This window comes from Gallinula chloropus (genome assembly GCF_964237585.1).
Source record: "Gallinula chloropus genome assembly, chromosome: 15".
Lineage (NCBI taxonomy): Eukaryota > Metazoa > Chordata > Aves > Gruiformes > Rallidae > Gallinula > Gallinula chloropus.
The window spans coordinates 9344527-9364124 of record NC_140100.1 but is presented as its reverse complement, the minus strand read 5'-3'; the positions used below and the strand labels follow the sequence as shown (position 1 = coordinate 9364124).

At 47.4% G+C, this 19598-nt stretch overlaps 1 protein-coding gene across 1 annotated transcript in view; it reads left to right on the top strand.

Moving 5' to 3' along the window:
* The first annotated feature begins 2206 nt into the window (after window positions 1-2206).
* FAM20C (FAM20C golgi associated secretory pathway kinase) overlaps window positions 2207-19598 on the top strand; it is a 58558-nt gene continuing 41166 nt past the window's right edge. The window contains exons 1-3 of the mRNA XM_084270973.1: window positions 2207-2731; window positions 4621-4793; window positions 13607-13685. Coding sequence (XP_084127099.1) covers window positions 2214-2731; window positions 4621-4793; window positions 13607-13685 — 770 coding nt within the window. The 5' untranslated portion in view covers window positions 2207-2213. The remainder of the gene's footprint in view (window positions 2732-4620; window positions 4794-13606; window positions 13686-19598) is intronic.

The window sequence follows — 19598 nt, the reverse complement described above, 5'->3', positions numbered from 1 at the left end:
GGATGTGCTTTAGCAGAGTAAAAGGGTCTGCAGAAGCTCCCAGTGGGGGAGGATCCCAGTTTTGGATGGATCCCGAGGGGGGGGGGAACCCTTTATTTGGGAAAACAATACTTTAATATTGCTTAATTCAGAGAAAAACGGGCCAGCACGATCAGCATTTAGGTGATTCTGTGGAAAGGTGGTGGTGGGCAGGTAAGCATGTTACTCCCCTCATTCCTGCTGCAGTCCCACCTGATGAGCCCCGCTAAGGACCAGAAAATACTGGGGAACCACCCTCCCAAACACAAAATCCACAGCCCTGAGCATTCTTCTGGACCATCCTCCACTTCAGACTACCATCAGCAGCACTCTCTGGGCTCCGGGGGCTGCCTTGGCCCTGGGACCACCGGTTCCAGTAGCCATGAAGCCACCCAGCCGCCGTGCTGCCTGCGCAGCGAGCAGCAGCAGCAGGGAGGGCAGATTACCCCGCAGCACGCTCACGGATTATCACAGCCCGCGGGATCTGGGATTAAAAAATAAAGCCTGTTCCTCGGGAGGGAGCAGAACACGCGGCTTTCCGTGTTGACCTTGCCCCGTAGAGGGTCTGGGTGCGAGGGGGAAGCAGCCAGCCGGCCGCCCTCCCCTGCCCAGACAATGACAGAGCAGAATCGCTGCTCCCAGCCCGGGCACAAAGACCGCGCTCAGGCTTTGCGACACGATTAGTGCAGATTCCCCTCTTCCACTACCACTCTTATTATTTTTTTTTTTCTCTTTAATTTTGCAAACCTTTGTGGAACAGACGCCCTCTCCTTGCCCCAGTTGGAGCTGCAGTAGAATGAAAAGGGGGGTGGGAAAGAGGGAGGAGAGGAGGGGGTGGGGGGGGGAATAAAAAACCCAACCCACACCGCTTTTGGTTGAGGTTTTCCTGTTACTATCACTGTAGCGTTTATTTAGCCAATCTCCTAACTATGACGTGAGGAAGGCAGGAATCATGGCTCGCTCATAATATTTAACACACCCACTGAAAGCTGGAGCTGCAGAGCTACTAGTCCAACCAGTCTCCAGAATTCAGTGTAGCTGAAAGAGGTTTTCACTCTGCACCTGCCAAAGATCTCTCTCTCCCCTCCTTCCCTTCTCTCCCCCCGTTTCTCTCTTCCTTTCTGTCTCTCTCTAAAAGGCAGAGCTGTAAGACCCAGCAGAGATCAAAGACGGGACCTGTTTGCTAAAAAGAACCTCTACTGATTTATATTAGTTTCTTTCCTCTAATCCTCCCTCCTCTCCCCCCCTTCCTCTCTTTTTTTCCCTGTGCCATATTTAACCTTTATGTTGCAGTTGTGCCATCAGACAGTTTTGCAGCCAAAAAAAACCAACCTAAGCCAAAGCAAAAGCCCAGCTCGGATACAGCAGCCACCCAGACTTGATCTCAGTTGAACGTATTAATCTCTCCCAAGCACTGGACGCGATGGATGAAGAAACTGGAACCGCTCTAAGAAAATGATTTTCCAGCCAATGTTCTTAAACAGTCTGAGAGAAGAGAGGGAGCGAGAGAGCGAGCGGGAGAGCGCTTCTGCTGCATCACTGGTCACATTCAAAGGAAGGGAGTCAGCGTTTCCAGCACAGCCAAATATTATGGATGATTTTTTTTCTTCTGTCGCCTTTCCGTACAGGTTTTCTTAATATTATTCTTCCTTCCCCTCCTCCCTGTTTGTTTTGGGGGGTTGTTTTGGTTTTTGTTTTTTTTTAATCTTTATTTAATCACAGCTAGTGTCAGATGCCGGTTTCTCTTCCCGAACCAGCTTTCCCTATTTGTTGTGATCCCTGTAATAAAGAGAGAAATCGTGAGCAGACGGCTTTCTATATTGCAATGCCGCTAGCATTGTTTTCCTATTGATCTTAAAGGCTCGGTCCGGTGCTCCTTTTTAATTTTAAATTTTTCTCGCCCCTTTATTTTACATATATATTTTTTTTGATCCTTCCCCTCCTCCAACCAAGTTCTTGATGATACTGAGAAATGAGGACCTATTGTTTGTAGCCTGTTTATTTCTCGGCGCCTATGGAGGTAACTTTATTGACTTGATCGCTCGCTTCCCGACCCGAGAGGAGAAAGCCAAAGCCCCGGCGGGGGGCTGGAAGACCCACGCCCGCCCGGGCTTTTTTCCACGAAAGCGTTCCCGACCGACCCCGCCGCCTCCCCTCCCGCCCCCTGCCCCGGTAATTTATTAGCCGCCCCGGCCATGAAAATGCTCCTGGTCCGCAAGTTCCGGGTGCTGATCCTCATGGTGTTCCTCGTCGCCTGCACCATGCACATCATGATCGACCTGCTGCCGCGGCTGGAGCGGCGGGGGACCGAGGGCCGCCCCGGCTGCTCCTGCCCGCCGCCCGCCGCCGCGCCGCCCCGCGCCGCGCCGCGCTGGCCCAGCAAGCACACGCTGCGGATCCTGCAGGACTTCAGCGCCGAGCCGGGCTCCAACCTCTCCTCGCAGTCGCGGGAAGCGGCCGAGCGAGCGGCGGGCGGCGGCGGCGGTGGCGGCGGCGGTGCGGAAGGCGGGGGGGCGGCGGCGGCGAGAACGCGGCGGCTGATCGCCCCCGGGGCTCCGCGCCCGCCGCCCCCCGCCGCCGCCGCCCCGCTGGCCGCCCTCTTCGAGCACCCGCTCTACCGCGCCGCCCTGCCCCCGCTTGCCGACGGCGACCTCCTCTTCAATGTCAACAGCGACATCAGGTTCAACCCGCGGGCGGCCGAGCAGACCGAGTGGTGAGTACCGGGACGGGGTGAGGGGGGGGGCGCGGGGACCCGGCACGGTTTGGCGACGGGGCTGGGTACGGGCGCGGTTCGCCCCGGGCTGAGGGTAGGGGGGGGAAGGGGGAGGCCCGGCGGGGTGCAGGGAGGGCGGTGTGGAAACGTGGCACGGCGCTTCCCCGGGTCGCTGCCTTCCGCTGGCTATAACGCGGGTTTTACCGGGGCTGGTTTGGGGTAGGGCAGAGGCTTAAACAGGGCGATTCGGTGTCACCGGGAGGAAGGGGAATCGGATGCACGTTTAACCGGTTGTGTGCCCTCAGAACCCCCCCTCCCTCCTCCCCGCCCCAAACAACTGAAAAAGCTGTGAAATACAGAATAAACGGGGAAGCACGGGAAGGCAGGAGCAGCGCGGAGCCATGGGGGTCCTGGTGCCCCATGTCCCATCTCTGGCTGGAGCCAGAGGCAGATGCTGCCAGCAAAACAGCGCAGGGAAGAAGGGCGAGTACCCAGGGAGGCTGCTTCTCCAGCACCCCCCTACCTCCCGCTCCGGGGTGTCGGGGCTCAGCAGTGGGGCCAGGCAAAAATGCATTAACTTTTCTCAGAGGCAAGGCCTGGCATCCCAAAGGCATTCCATCCTAGCAGGTATTCCTGCCTTTAGGACCTGACCTCTGCTCCGTTTCTCATCCTCAGTTAATTCCCAGTGTCCTAGCACCTCTGCTGCTCTCTCCAGCCCTCAAAGCAGTGAGTTGCCTCAGTGAGTCGAGTGTCCTGTCGGCTTCTAAGAAGCGCTGAGAAATTTCAATGACTGAAAAATCAAAAGCCTTGTCTAATACAACAGCACCCTCTTCCAAACACGCTGACATTGTCATGTTTAAACAGCTGCACTGTACTGTGCAAAAGCTCTGTCAAGCTGCGGAGCGGCCAGCGTGATCTAAACCTTTGGAAAAAGAGGATAAATATTCCTGATTTCCGCCCCATGCGCATGTGAATTGGCCAGGCCCCTTCCATCTAGTAATCAAAACTGACCATGAGGTGAAATATCCTGTAAAAGTTCCAGAAAAAACCCCGAAACAAAAAGGATACACTAATGTGTGAACATCTGGAGATGACCGACAGCACAGAGGGCTTCTGGATGGAACACACGTGATAGTGTACCCCCCACATGAAGAGTGAAATGATCATTGATACCCACAATGCAGCTGCCTGTTGTACATATTTTCCTTAGTGGCTGCAGCCAAAGTTCACAGAAATAAGATGAAGTTTAAGAGTTTAAAGTCATTTTAGCAGTTCTTTTCTGTGGAAGTATCCTACTGCTGGGGAAAGGGCAAAACCATCCAGAGTTACTCTTTAGTGACCTGTTCAGAGCCATCCAGCCTCTGCTTATCCTCTGTATTTTAAAAAGACGAGAGAAGGGGGGAGAATTTGCTAATGACAGGGCAAGTAACTGCTGCAGTCCCCGTTTCCAGTCCCAGCTCCCCATTGAATAAAAGTTCAGGGCAGTGCTGTGGTTTGGGTCAAACTTGTAAAAGTTTTGAGCAACATCATACAACATAAATTCCATATAGAAGTTGCAGCTCTGTGTTTCTGCTGCATAAGGACCTCTGCTAATGCTCAGTGATGTCACTCCCGAGTTTTGCTCCTGGTTTCCATGGGCTTTGAATCAGGTGTGGAGCGTAGGGGTGGAAATCCCTCTCCCCTTGGCCCCAGGTAGAAGCAGGGTCCTAGCATCCAGCCAGCGTGAGAACAGATCAGGGGCTTCTCCCACCTCTGCAGTGCTTTGCCTTTCCCAGCTATCACATTTTGAAGCCCTGTACCTCGCTGCCTGTTACAAACTGTAACATTTATTTCTTTTTCCTCATGTTTTTTGTTGTATTGTTCTTTTTTGTTGTTGTTTTTGGTGGTAGGCAAAACGAAGAAAATGAAGAATTTTTGCCAACTGGAGAAACCTCCATAGACTCCTACCCAAACTGGTTAAAATTCCACATTGGCATTAATCGGTACGAGTTATATTCCCGACATAACCCTGCAATTGAGGCTTTACTACAAGACCTGGTCTCCCAAAAGATAACCAGTGTTGGTACGTTCTGATATGTCTCCTTTTTTTTTATATGATTATTTACTTATTGTTCAGGATCTCATTGCTGATTGAATATTAATGAGTATTTTGCACAGCTTCTCCCTGGCATGCCCACAACATCGCTTCCCGACTCCCGCGCTCGTTTTCCCTCCCTGTTAAACATGAGGAGATGCTGCCAGCTCTGTATTACCTGAATAATTGAATAGTCCACCAGCAAGGCAAACCCCATTCATTTCAGAGATCTCTGAGTCATTGTCAGGCTGGAAGTGACCTGGTCAGTCCTTAAAAATAAAGGTGATAAGGGAAAAAAAAAAGGATGGCAAAAGCAGATAGCATCTTGCACGAGCTAGGTTTGTGTTATTAGCTGATTATGATTTAAAAGGCTGTGTCTGGCAGCGTTCATATTGCTGAGGAAGGAGAGAGGCGGCTGACCTGCAGCCCTGCAGCAATGGCTGCGGGAGCATCCGGCGCTCCGGGGCTCTGCGGAGCTGCAGCTTCCCCGGGTGTCATGCAGGGAGCTCCAGGCAAGCCGGCCTCTTGCTGAACAGAGTTCAGCTCTGTTTATTCTGCTTGTAAATCCACAACGGGGATGTGGCCGTGTCAACCTTTGGCTCTGGTTAAACAAGGTGACACAGTTTGGGGCTTTTCTCTGGAGCTGTTTAATGACAACGTGTGTCTCCTTGAATGTAGCTGCATAGAGGAAAAAAACCCAAACCTCAGCCCCAAATGAAAGCTCCAGGATGCTAAACAAATGCACAGCCCATGGTTTCCAGAGGTGGCAAGCTCCAGCACAGCCCGTGGTTTCTGTGGGCCGCATGGAAAATGAAGTTACTTGCGCTGACCACAAAGTTGCTAAGTCCATTTCTGAGGGATGAAATAGCTCTCTAGAAGTGCTGATGGTGTGTTGGCACCATGGGATGAGGTCAGCAGGTCTTTAACCCTGCACGGCAAAAATTCCCCTGGCTTCAGCAGGAAATGGCCTGTGCAAGAATAGCACGAGCAGCCCTATGGTTTGCATTTTCCATCTCATGAATCACGGCGGCTGCTGAGCAGGAATAAGGGAGATCCTGGGTCATCAGGAGTGGGCTGATTTAGCTGGTCCGGATGGAGTAGGTGTAAAATGCAGGATGCTGCTGGAGAGCTGCCTCGTGGCTGTACTTGACCCTGGGCTCTGCCCTGAGCTCTGCTGGGGCAGGATTTGGGATAAAGTATTTTGTGGTACCCAGATGCTGTGACATGTGTTGGATTCAAGGGTCTGGCATACACCAAGCTCATGAAACGGGACAAACACAGACTTGTTATTGATCTGTGAGGGGGTTACTGTCCCCAAAACTCTGCTTTAAGGAGATCAGCTGCACTTGAACTCTATATGTGGTCCCTTCTCCAGCTCAGATGTGACCTCTCAAGTAGCAGCGGGCTCTGCCTGTGCTGGAGGGTGATGGGGATGCGGTACCAAAATGGCCTGGGTGACTGTGACGTAGTCCTTACCTTCCCTGACTTCTCCCCTCCCTGCCAAACAATTTCTGGAATATTAGTGGTATGTGTGAACAGGGATTGAGCCAGCACCTCATAGCACATGTATTAACATCACTCTTTGAGAGCATCCATCCAGGAGAAGATGGAGGCTGTGCCCTTCCCTGACCCCCCACAGAGAGCAACATTGCTCCAAGCAGTGACCAGGCTGTCCCCAGGTCTCTGCAGAGGTGATGCTCAACCAAGTCACCTCCTGGCTTATCTGTTGAGGTTTACACAAAGCGCATCGGCTGTAGCGGTGTTCTGTACCGCATGGCTGCTGAGTGTATCGATCCCTATTTCCCTCTCCATCACCGGAGAGTTCAGCGGGGCTGTCTGGAGGAGATCAGTGTTCGCTGCAAACTCGGCAGCAGTCAAGCCATCAAGTCTGTCACTTCTGCAGGGCGGTGTGGTGGGTAAGGTTGATGTAGGGTCATAGAAGCTGGTGGTGGGAGAAAAAAGGAGGTAAGAATGAGAAATACTAGTTCAGTACTTGCTCTTGGTCTTCTGGGCTTGAGCTTCACTTGTGCTTCTGGGCATGTTGCTTACTCTCTCTGTGCCTCGGGTAACCTAGCAGCAAAACGGGTATCGTAAAAATTAGGAGTGCAATGCTGACCCTGGTGATGTAAGTGGAAGCAGTGCTGTTCCCTTCCCTGGGGCCATGATTTCACCTAATGTGTCATAGAGATGTGTTGTGAGGTTTCCATTAATTATGATCTTGATAGAGCTTTCGGATCAGTGGGGAGGGGGAAGGGCCACAGGCCCACAGAGGAAGATTTATGAGTGTTATTAGCAAATTCCTGTGGAATTGTCTCTCTGTTAGTGTTTGGACAAGGCTTTTTGGAGCGCAGTAGGACCTCTTAGGCTCCTCACAAACAGAGCACTGTGGTTGCTGTCAACGGGTTGGTGTCATTTCCATACACTAAAACGTGAGGTCCGGTTGGTCTTGGTTTGGGTCGCTGTGGGAGCTGACAGGGAACGATTCTGACATGGAAATGCCAGTCTCAAATGAAGCATTTGGAAACGGAAGGGCCATGTAGAGATGCCAGGATCTGAATTTTGCTGGTGGCATCCGCTGTCTGCCTCTGTGGGACTTCAGGAGCTTTCCTCCTCGAGTTGCAAAGCAGAGAAGAGCATATCATTAGTATACCTTCTTTTCTTTTTATTGCACAGTGCAGAATCTCTAATTTTATGTGGCAGGTTCTATGGCTGTTTAAAAATATATGTTTTAAAATAACACCTGCCAGTTTTCAGCTTTACTGCAGAGCAGCAGGAGAGATTCAAAAGCATGTAAGCTGATTAATAACGAGTAATGTATTTGACCGAAGGACATTTAAAGGGCTGTTAGTTCTTTTGCATATTCCTGAAGATCCTCTAATTTGTCTGGGCTTTTTTCCTTCATGTTCAATTTCTGTTGTTTTGCTTTTTGATTTCTTTTTTTAAGGCAGCTTGCAAAGATGACAGATTAGAAGTGTAAAATAAATGGAAATCTTCATAATGCCCAATCTTCAGGCTTCTTTTTGCAAGCAGGGCAATTAAATGTACAGGCTTACATGCATTAGATGAAATGGGATATTGCTTTATCCAGTTTCTTCCTACTGTTCAGGTTTGCCTTGGCTCTAATAGAATTAGGTGATTTGCTGTGCAGGTTCTTGATACCTACAGTAATTAGATCCAAACTGCAGCTAAACAGCTTTCTTAGCCACATTGTGGTTTCTCTGCTCAGCCTGCATTATTTATGGAGGAGACTGGTGACCAAATTGATCCCCTGCCATCTATCAGAACTGCTCACACGACTCTGTAACGTGCGGTGTTATTTTAAAATGAAAACGGTGACAGAAGCAATTCCCAAGAGCAGGGAGCACCAAGGTGACATTTTCTTGATGTTAAAGTTTAAATGGAACAAATCCATGGATGGGAGAGAGCATCACATTCAGCTCCCACAGTGACACCTAGAGCTGGTCCTGGAAAGGACAGGGTTACCAGAGCTTTCCAGCTGAGGAAAATATTCTGTGCCCTGCATCAATGTATGTATTTCCTATTCATTTTGTTCAGCATAAAGGGACAGCTCTTAATTTGATTTAATTCACTGAAAATCTCCTCCTGCCATAAATAGGAGCCCAGAGAGAATTGTTTTTCCGCTGAGCGCTGAAACCCAGTTTTCGGAAGAGGCAGGCACACAGGCAGTCGTGCCTTTCCCTTGCCTTTCATAACTGTTTATCACACACATAAATAACCATCGTTAGCTGTTTTCTTTCATATTTACAAGACGTCTGTGCATAATTGTGGCAGCACTGTCAGCAGTTTAACAACCAATATGGCCCGTAGTACGGTCCTGATCTTGCTTGCCTTGCTGTCCAGAGGAACTTGTGCTGTGCTGAGCGGAATAGGATTTTCTAATTCCTGTCTTTAGTTGGGTTTTATTTATTAGGGTTCTTTAGATTCTTTGGTGGGAAAGGTTTGGAAACATTACCTGAGTTAATTTCTGAACCTGCGATGCCTTTAGTTTGTACAGGCAGTAATTAGGAAGCATGCATGCAAGATTACCCACGCAGAGAATAAATGCTGCAGTTAGCGAAGGTGGACTCTGCTCAAGCCAGGGGTGGGAGCTGGAACCGGGGAAAAGACAAGATGCTAAATAGTGAACTTAAATTCTGGTGCTAAAGGAAATGATAAAAATCTCACCCAAAGGAAGGGGAAGAGTGCTGGTGAGAACATGCAGAACCCATTGAGATGTAGCACCATTGATTGACTGTGTGAGGAAGCCACGAATCCTCCTTGAGTTGACAGATTGATCTAACGTACGATTCCGGATGAAAGGAGGGGACCTGAAAACGTACAACAAAGCCTCCAAATGATTTCACAGATCTCTTCCCCTCCAGAAGTCTTTCAGGCTCTTGAGTAAACCAAGAAAGGTCTTTAAAAGCGAGTTAGCAGAATTGGCTGAACAAGAACAAATTAAAGAGATGATGAGGGCTTGAATTTGTTTTGAAATATGTTCTTTACAGCTCATCCGGGGCCACTTTTCCAGCCTAGGGCAGCGTATTACTTGTTAAAGCCAATCAATGTGTTTTTGTTAGATTTAAACTTGATCTATAAATAGGAATCCAAAATGGATCTGCACGTCCTCTGTTTCAGACGTGAGCTGTGTCCCAGGCTGTGACTGGATCGCCCTGCTCAGTGCTCACCTTGCACAACTGCACACGTGTTTTAATGTTTGCTGGAGTCTGACCCTAAAGCCCAGCCCAGAGGTCCTGTTGGGACTCTTGCTTTCCATCAGAGGACTGCACAGTCTAGACAAACCAGTAGGATGAAGGCTACCCTGCAGCCAAACAGGAGCTGGAAAGCCAAATCAGTTCAAATTCCAAATCTTCTTGGATTAAATCCCTTTGGGCAATGGTGGGTCTCTACAAGGGGTTAGGACCAGGTGCTTTGGAAGAGATTCAGAAACCCTGTAGTTATAAAAAGGTAATTGAGAGATGATGGGTAGTGCATCCTTTATGGTGTCTGTGGATCTGGAGGGGAATTCAGGTCCTGTGTTGGTGAGGGGGGAAGTAGCAGCCATGGCATATGGCTATGACAGCAGGCTCGTACACATAAATGGAGCAGGGGGCTTTGGAGGCTTGGTCCAAACTCTGTCAGAGGAAACAGAAGGAATCCCACCAGTTTCACTGGCCTTTGGACAAATCTCTAATCCCACAGACACTCAAGCAAAAAGATAAGTCAGGGAATTTTTTGTGAAGCCTCCTAAAATCAGGAAGGTTTTTTCTTGCACCCAAAAGCAAAGCCTTGAGCTGGGTTAACGGTGAGGTGAACACTACTTTCCATTTCCTTCTGCTTTGAGGGGAAAAGAGAGACTTCGAGTTGCCTGAAGATAAAAAGTCATGATTGTATTGGGATTTGTTTTTAACACTGTGCCAGTATGTCCAGGAGCTGTATGAGACTTGATTTGAGGTACCTGCTGGGAACTAGCAGGTATATAAAGTCTTTTACAGAGCTGTTCTTGGCCTGTGATGTTACAGTATATTCAGAAACCTTAAAAAAGGTGATTTCAGAGTGTGACTAGAGCTTCCCTTGGAGTCAGTACAGCCTTATGCTGCAAGGGCTGTTTAAAAATACCTAAGCCAGCTGATCACTGATGTGACAGACTGCAGTGCTGGAGCATCCTCCAGTTTCTTGGAATAATGTATATGCTGCTTCTGGGTATTATCAGTTCTGAAATGTTGCTGTGGGCAGTAGGTGAAGGGACAAGGGCATCTCTGAGTAAGCAAACAATGTTTGTTCCGGATACACTCCTGGGAGATGACAGGGCTCCTGCTGTTTGACTCTGATGGCCAGAAGGATGTGTTTACCTGAGGTCTGAGCAGGAAAGGGAGCTTCCCAAGGGAACACAGCTCAGAAAATGGGAAGGAAGCCAGTGCACAAATGTCACACTGACTTTGGGTAGGGGACGTAATCTGACCTAGAGGTTGAGTGAACCTTTTCCAATGGGATCTGCTCCTTTCTGGCAGTGTCACCCCCAAGATTTGGGTACCCTGGACTGCTCCCAAGTCTGCCTAGTTTAGAGATGCATGAAGGGTCTTCTTGAATTCAGAGGAACAGTGTGAGCTTAGATGCTTCCCTCTCTGCAGGGGTTCCAATGTTAGACTCTCACTGGTCTGGACAAGTCACCTCCAGCCTGACCAGCACTGGATGAGCAGCCAAAGGGTGAACATCTGCACACAAGTTCGGATGATGTGGAAGGAAGCCAACATGGAGCTCTACATGGGTTGTTGTCCACAACACCTACGGCTTCCAGTGCTCTGCTGTTAGGGCACCATGTCCACCAATGTCACCCTCTGGTTTTGGGAAGTCCAAAGTTTACTCCTAGCTGCAGTGGAGGGACAACATGCCAGCAAAACTTGTGTTCAGTTGAGACTACTATTGCAGCCAATTAAGGCAACACAATAAGATGGATCTAAAAAGACCAGGGAGATGTTTTTGTCTTAACTTAAGCTCAATTCCTTCTGTCAGGAAACCAGGCCTTTGTGTCTCGTGGAAGAATTACTCTGAATTGTTAATGTTCTTCATGCATTTCCCTGCTTGGTGATGACACACTCATTGTTGAGTTCGGCTGCTAACAAAATCATTATCTGTCAAGTGGCTTCAATTTGCTGAGAAACCAGTCCTCTCAGTGTATCTGAAACTTTATGCTTAGAAAAATAGCATGCTGGAGCATCCTTTTTTCTTCTTTGCATTGCTGTGATTTCCCAAATGCTCAGTGTCCTCGCTGCACCTCAAAATAGGTTCTACCCTTCCCTTTTCTCTGATAGATTTACCAAATCTTTGCTATTTTGTGTCTGATGGGGGAGATCGAGCCAACTTCCAAGTCCTGAGCTCCTCAGAATTGAATGAAAAAGCATAAAATACATCGATTTTAGAAAAAAAAAGCATTAGTTCTGTAGTTGGTATGAGCAGGCTGCAGGCAGCTGTGATGAGGTCAGTGGAGGTGGGCAGAATTGTATCTGAGAGAAAGGAGGCTGGTGTTACTGATGTAAATGGAGACAGAACATGTGAGCAGGGGTGAAAATGCTGGGCAAACCCCATGCCTTCGGCAGAAGGTGGTGGTGGGTGGCCCTTGGCATGGCCATTGGTGGTCCTAGGGTGTCTCATGCAGAATTTTGGCTGAAGGATTGCTGCTTTTCATCACCCTTAGGCTTGGGCTGGGAATGCAAATGCTTACTGGTCCTTCTTCCCTCAGGGGTGGCTCAACTGGCCTGATCTCTGCAAGAGAGGGAGTTCAGTATGGGAAAAACACATGCTTCTGCTTTACCTGTTCACTGCAAGTTACTTAATGCCCCTTAATTTCTAATTATTTATTTTTTCCTTTGGGATAAACTGGAAATGCAGGAGAAGGCTGGGGTCAGCAAAACAGCGAGGCAGGAGGGATTTTATTCTAGGAGAAGTATAATTACACTGACCAGATTTGCATAGCATTTTGTTGCAAAAATATAGATTACAAGTGCCGAAAGAGAGCTGATGACCTATCAGTAACAAGGCACAGAGATGAGTAATTAAAAGGATGTGCAGCTAATGGCATTGGTTAGAGGGAAGAAAGAAAGTACAAGCTCTATAGGTGGAAAAAGGGCAACTCTAAGCCCAAATTTACAGAGCAAGGTAACTTGACATTTATGTAGTTCTCCAGTTGACATGGGTTTTGTCAGAGGGGTAAAGAAAGGGATTGATTATCTGATCATTTGTAGGAAGCACTTTTAAAGGACTGACTCATCCACACAGACACGACTGCCGTGGCCTGCCTCTCTGAGTGCAGAAGTGAATTAGGGAGTCAGGGTACAGGTCACTTCACTTATTCAGAGCAGTTTTGATTGAGAAGGTAAAAAAACCGGTGGTTTGCCAAAGTATGTATTTATTGGGTTTAAGTAGCCTTATCATCAAGCAAAGTGCATTTTCATGAATTCTTATATTAAAAAAAAAAATCCGGTCTGACTTGAGGAACACTAAAATCTGCCCATTAACATGTTATTGTCCAAATTGTTTAGACTGGTATGAAGACACGTCAGTCTTAAACGCCCATTAGCTCTGTCTGGCAAGTGAGCACGCTTTCTGTTTGAGCCCAGATGGCCCTTGGTGTGTAGAGGAGACTGTGGCCCTTGCCACCTCCACGTGCCACCTCCTACCCGCCCAGCAGAGCCGGCCACCCGCCCTGCACAGCTCCGCTCTCGCCTACGAGCCACCTCAGGGCCCCTTGAAGTTCATGGATGGGCTCAGATACATACCCATTGTGCACAGAGGAGATGCATTTACATGTCTCTGCTGCTCAGCCACAATTATTAACATCGCAGCAGAGATCAGAGGTTGCTGTAGTATCTGCTCATGCTTTTAATTAAGGAGGTGTCTGCTGCATGTTGGATTGTATGCCCCAGCTGCGCTTGCCTTCAGAAGTACCCCATCTTCTTTCCCAATATGGGTTTTCCTGTTAAAAGGAAATCCAAAAGCCGTGGAAGCTGGAGAAAACAAGACTCCAGTGGTCTGTACGGTCAGGGTGCTCAGGGAGCCCATAGTGGTCAACTGAAGAAGACAAAGACACGTTGGGGAGTGCAATCCATTTTTAGTCCCAGTTGGCAGCTCAGGGTCCTCCCCTGTACTTCCACCTGCTGGATAACCTGTTGGCCTGTTGAAATGGCCATGCTGGGTGCTGAAGCTAATACAGAGCAAACGAAAGATGATTTCATTTAGTGGAAACTGAGTGTAAGTACGTCCCCATGTCACATTTTAAAGCCATTTTTGTTTTTTTCCCCCAGCAATGAAATCAGGAGGCACCCAGCTGAAGCTGATCATGACGTTCCAGAATTACGGACAAGCGCTGTTCAAGCCGATGAAGTAAGTAAAGAAAGAAAAGTCTGTGGTGTGGAGTGAAATTGTGGTCAGGTCACCTGTTGCTGCTTTCTAAGCAGTTGAAAGTTCGCTGTGGGACCTCTCAAGGTTGCCATGTCTGTTTCCTGGGCTTGCTGCTGAATGGAGAGCTTCAGGGGCTGTTGAAACCTTGCTCTGTTGGGCTGGTCTTTGGAGAGATACTGAGGAGGCTTCAGATGCAGTACAGTCTTCTCAGGGATGTTGTTCAGTCAGGTCTCTGTGAAATCTCCCTTCAGAAATACAGGATATTTTCAGCGTTTCTTATGTCAACATACTGTGCAGGTCTGAGTTTTATCAGTGTTCCTCTGGAGTATGACCAGAGATGGTTCAGCACAACAGCTTTGGGAAGAGCTAAACGCTATTTGTCTCTTAAATTATAATTTAATCCGTTGATTTATTGTTGTTTGTATTAAGGGGTTGTACTAGTCGTTTGGCTGTGGCTGTGCTGACTCTGTGAAAAGCAGTTTGTCTGAGCGTGGCGTTGCAAGGTAATGAATCTAGAGAGGAAGGGAAGGAGTGGGCTGCTCAGCCGTGCTTTGCGCCTGCCCAGATCCCACTGAGAGGAGGGAAGTTATTCAGATACAAAGCAGATGTAAATGAGTTCTGAATCCTGACCTGTATGTTTGTGTTGTAATAAGGAAAATGACTCCGTGGTTATTGTAGAGGGTTTAGCAAAGACACTCGGGGCTGCAAAATGTTTAATGAAGCTACTCAGTATCTGTGTCAAGGGTACCACTGGAATAATAAATTCATTTCCTTCTTTTGTTCCCACTGTAGGGAATTTGAGTTAATTTCCTCTAAGATGGTCCATAAAAGACTAAAGTAACCGAGAGCGAGTGGTTTGGAGTATGTGCTGGCGTAGTGTTAGAGCTCTAGCAGCGAGCACAGCTCAGGGGTAAGATGCTGGCTGGAGACTGGGAAATTCCCTGTTTGGCTGTAGATGTTGCTATAGTCTGACCTCAGGCAAATACAGACTCAATTTGATTTTATGTGGCTGCCAGAATAATGGCTGTCAAATAATGGGTCCCACTTTCCTCCGATCCAAGTGTGAGCGATAACCCTCCTTAGGTGCCTTTGCACCAGGAATCAGAAGGAAATCCCGTGAACTTCCAGGGAGCATGAGGCATGTGTGTGAAGGCCTCAGGCCTCAGTGTTGTTCCACCAAATCGCATGCATTTTTCTCCAGATTTCTGGTGGACCACGGATTGCCTGGGGGAGGACAGAGGAAGCAGAGGTAGTACTGACCAGCCAGAGGGGAGGTGGTGTGAGGAAGCATCTACAACATCTTCCCTTCCTCTCTCTGCTCTCTTCCCCAACACTCAGATCATCTCATCACCAACGTGTGGGTCTGGCCCCTGTATCTGCGAGTTGGATGCATGTAGGCACGATTCTTAATTGTGGCTTGTCCCACGTGTGAAGCCAAGAACAGCCTTTGAGCATTTGGCAGAATCATGGTTGCACTGTTGGCTTTTAATGTAGTGTGTGATTTGTTTCTTCTCCATTTGCTGAGATGCAGATAATCTCAATCTTTATCATTGGTATGACATTGTAATTCTGGGAATGCTAATGAGGTCAAATCAAGAGTGTACCTTCTCTACTGTACTATATACTGCCCTAGCAAGATGATGGATGACAATAGACATGTAGCCACGTTCCTGTGTAGAAGCAATTACTACCATCCACTAGGACAATAACAGAAAATGATGATGTCTTAATCATTCCCTTTGCTTGATTTGAAGGGCAGAAACACCCCGTTTTCCCATTGCTCTTTGCATTACAGACACTGCTGGAAGGAGCAGCATTAGAGCATTTGGCAGCTGTGTTTCTGGACACCACACCTTACCTTAGCAATGCTGCTGCGTTTGGGCTGAGCATCACCATCAGTGATGATGGCAAACATTTGTCTTCATTCTGATAACAGGGAGCAGGAAACCAGATGCTCAGCTAGTGTAAATCTTCCTTTAGCCTCTGGTCCCTCTTTCTCCAGCTTAGGGACTGTTGTTGAAGTTCTTGGAGAGGTTTGCACCATCATTTCTTTATACAGGAATAAGCAGTCTAGAATTAAAAAAAAAGAAACCCCAAAAACCCACCCAAACCAGGCTTCAAAGCTATGAGGCTTCTTGCAGCACTTTCTTCAGACCCTAGACACCTTCTCGGACTGTTTCTGATGCTCCTTCTTTGCTGGTCCAAGCTCCACAAAGCTGGGTGTGCCTTCCCAGGATGGGAGATTATAGAGAGCTCTTAGATCAGGGCCAGACGTCTCTGGCCATCAGGACTATGGGTGTAGAGAGCATTTTTTTCTAAATTGCTTAATCTGAGGACCACAAAATACCATCCTGGTAGCTACTTCTGAGATCAGCTCACTGAAGGAAGCCCTTGGAGGATAGTCAGGACATCTCCATTCTCTGCAACCTAAGTGTTCTGGTTGTTACCATGTCATTAGCTGCATGGCTTTTCAAAACAGCAGAAATTACTCTGTTCTCTCTTCTGAGCTGATAAGCCTCTTTGCACAGGCAACCCTCTTCATGAACCCCAGGTAAAACAGTCACTAAATAGCACTGAGTGCCCAGCTGCAAATGACTTTGGTTCACTCAGTCAGTACTTGGCAGGGGGTAGGATTTCAGGCCTGATCCCAAGGAAAATTGATAATCCAGAATTTCCCACCCTGCCAGGGATCTGACATACTGAAAGCTGAAAGACATGAGGTACTTGGGGGGTAAGGTGTTGACATGAGGCCAGTCTCGCCCAGGATTTGATTGATCTGAACTACCTGAGAAGCTGCTTTTGCAATACACAGCAGCACTGGGCATCTTCCCAGCTGACTTAACACCTGTTTGAGCAGGACTGTGGCAGACAGGAGACCATGCGAGTCCTTCCCTGACTTATCCAGGCATCTGTCAGTGGAAGGGGACCAGATCTTGGGCAGTGACTTCTGCAGGAGAGACACAGCAAAGGGTCCTTGAAACCCTGCAGAGCTCATCTGACTCCCACTGCCCTTTCCCAGCCTCCCCATCCACGCTGCATTGATCCAGGGAGCACAGGGCCTGGGCAGGATTTGGAAATGGGGAAACCAGAACCTGACATTGGTACCTTTTGTGCTCAGTGTTTGGCATCAATTGACAACTCTTCATCTGGTCATTAATTCAGGCTAGTGGAGCAAATGGGATACCTAACAGTCAGGGAAATGTGATAGCGGTAAATAAAGCCTGATCATCTGCAATTATTTTATTTATTTGTGGCTCTGCATCTTCATTTCTGAAATAATTGCCCATAAAGTATTGTGGAGGAAGCCAAATCTATTTATAAATCCTATGGCCCAGTGTAGATTCCTTTGCTAATTCCAAATGCATCATAGAAAAAGCGAGTATTTGCTGAAACTCCAGGGAAGATTTAATGTATTTGCAATGTATCTCACAGCTAATGTGTGGTTTTATTTAGCTCATAACAGTTCAATCACACAAAATTATTACCATATGGGACAGGAAAAAAATAGCAACCTCCCCTTCTCCTGTGATTAGTGTGTCTAACTGTACTAGTATTGTACTGCATAATAAAATTTATTTACGTGATTGCTGATATCTGCAGCCATAGCTTTCTGTACGACTTATCAGGTAGGGATGGTGTAGAGCCATAAATTTCGAGGGGGTTTTGGCTTCTTTGTCCAAAAGGAACATGCACTTTCTAGCTTTATTTGGTTTCCCTTTGTTTCTGCTCGCTGGTGGAGTTAAACAGCTGGCTCAGCAACAAAACCAACACGCTGGTTTTGTCCTCCCAAGGCTTTATTCTTCAAGGGGGAGATGCTGCTCCAGCGGAGTCAGTGTTAGGATCCCTGCTGCATACACTGGTGCCAGGAGCCTGGGAGAGTTTTCTACAGTTCCTAAGGAAAAGGCAAATAGGATCGAATCGAAAATGGCACCTTGTTGCTGGAGGTGTGAGAGAAGTGCCCTGTGGTGTATGTTTAAGAATGACATCCTTCATTCCCATTTCTATAGGCTGCTTTGTGGAAGTGTGTAGAAAGGGTATTCATTATGAAATCTCTGAGGTTTATTTGTTCCATTTGAGGAAATACTATGGTATCTAGTGAACTCGCCTTGGACTGAAAGGGAGATAACAGACAGTTCTGGTCCAACTTTAGATTTTGCCAGATATTTTTAACATCTCATTTCTTCTGGTTTTTATAAGTCACAGTGCAGGATTGGTAAGAGTTTCAGTAGCTGAAGTTCACAGTTAAAGTCTTTAATAAAGTAGAACCAATTAGCATCAAGGCAATAACAGGCCAGAAGAGACTACTGGGGCCGTGAAATCCAGGCTCCTTGAATCACAGGCAATTGTCTCGTGAAATAGCTCACCAAACACTCCTCACCATTTTTTTTTTTTTTGGTCCTTTTTTGCCCTGCTATCCCTCTCAAAGCTCACTGCCCTAGAAATCTTGCTACCTACTGGGAGCATCTGCTGGTTCCTATAGCCCTTGGAGACACAACCCACCCCATTGCCAGCCACAAAATGAACGGGGCAGCCACAGTCTAGTGCAAAGTCCTCTACAGAAGTAAAACCAACGCTCTCACCTTTCAGCTTCTCTTAACCTTTCTATAGCATGTCTTTTGGCTCAAAAGGTCTTTGGGCACTTGAAATCCAGCAGTCAAGGTCATGGGGAAGATAATATTCTGTTCTGTTTGGCAAAGCACAGCTTTTTGCTGGCTTTTAAATGTCATAGCGATGAAGGATTAGAAATGTTCTTTGAGTTTCCCTTTGGTTTCCTTTTAGGATTTCTCCATAAATAATGCACCTTTTGATGGGGCTATTAAATAGGCCAAACAATCACGGTAATACAAACAACCGTTAATCGCTTTAATTTCCTACAGTTGTATTCCCTTTCCGAAGCTGCAGTGTGACTGTTGTACCTGCAAAATGCAGCCTCCAGGCCCGATTATCATATCAATTAGGCTGGTGTAATCCTTCTGAACTGGTAGCACTGCATCCAAGTCAGAGGAGTTGAAATGAACTGCAGGATCGGGGTGGCTAAGAGATTGCTTTCCTTATTACATCCCATATCATGCTGTTTGGAGGAAATACGTTTTGCAAACCTGTTGCATTTCAGCTGGCAGGCATCCAGTATAAACATACTGTTATAAGTCAACATAGCAATTAAATCAAATTGCAATGTTTTCTCTGAGCAGCTAGAGAAGTGAGATATGCATACAGTAGCTGCTATGCTAGAAGCCTTCCAGGATTAACACTTGAGCGCGATGGAATGTGTGATGCGAAGCCCAGCTGAACAGTCACAGGCCAAAGTACAGCGACAGAGTGTTTGGTCCCTCTGCCTAAGCTGTGCTGCGGCACCAGTCACCAGAGAATGCTGGCTCTGTGCAAGGGGTGTTGCTGGTTGGGGAGGCTGAAGCTGGTGATCCTTTATTTAGTTTACACAGGTGTATTTTAAAATTGTGAGGGGTGGTGTTTCGTTACGTGGTGTAGAAGAACCGCTTGCTTTGCTGGTGGACGTAGCTATCAGTAGTCAGATCATCTGTGGGCCTCATCCATGAGATGCTGGACTTTTTAAGGGCATTTACATTCTTACCTAACAAATCCCTGCCGAAATGTTTACCTGACGGGCAGATTTGATTGTACTCACTTCAGAAATAAATCTGAATTAAATTGGATGAATTCTATCACTTGGCATTTATAGTACATGGGATCTGAATGTTGTCCTAAATAAGGACAGCAGAGGATGCTGTGTATTATTTTGGTTCTTTAACTTTTTGAACATCACACACAAATTGTTTTTTTTATCTTTTATAACTAATCCTGTTCATCAGATCAGACTTCTTCAGTATTTCAATATGAACCGTGGTTTAGGATTCAGCAGTGCCTTCAGTCCAAATC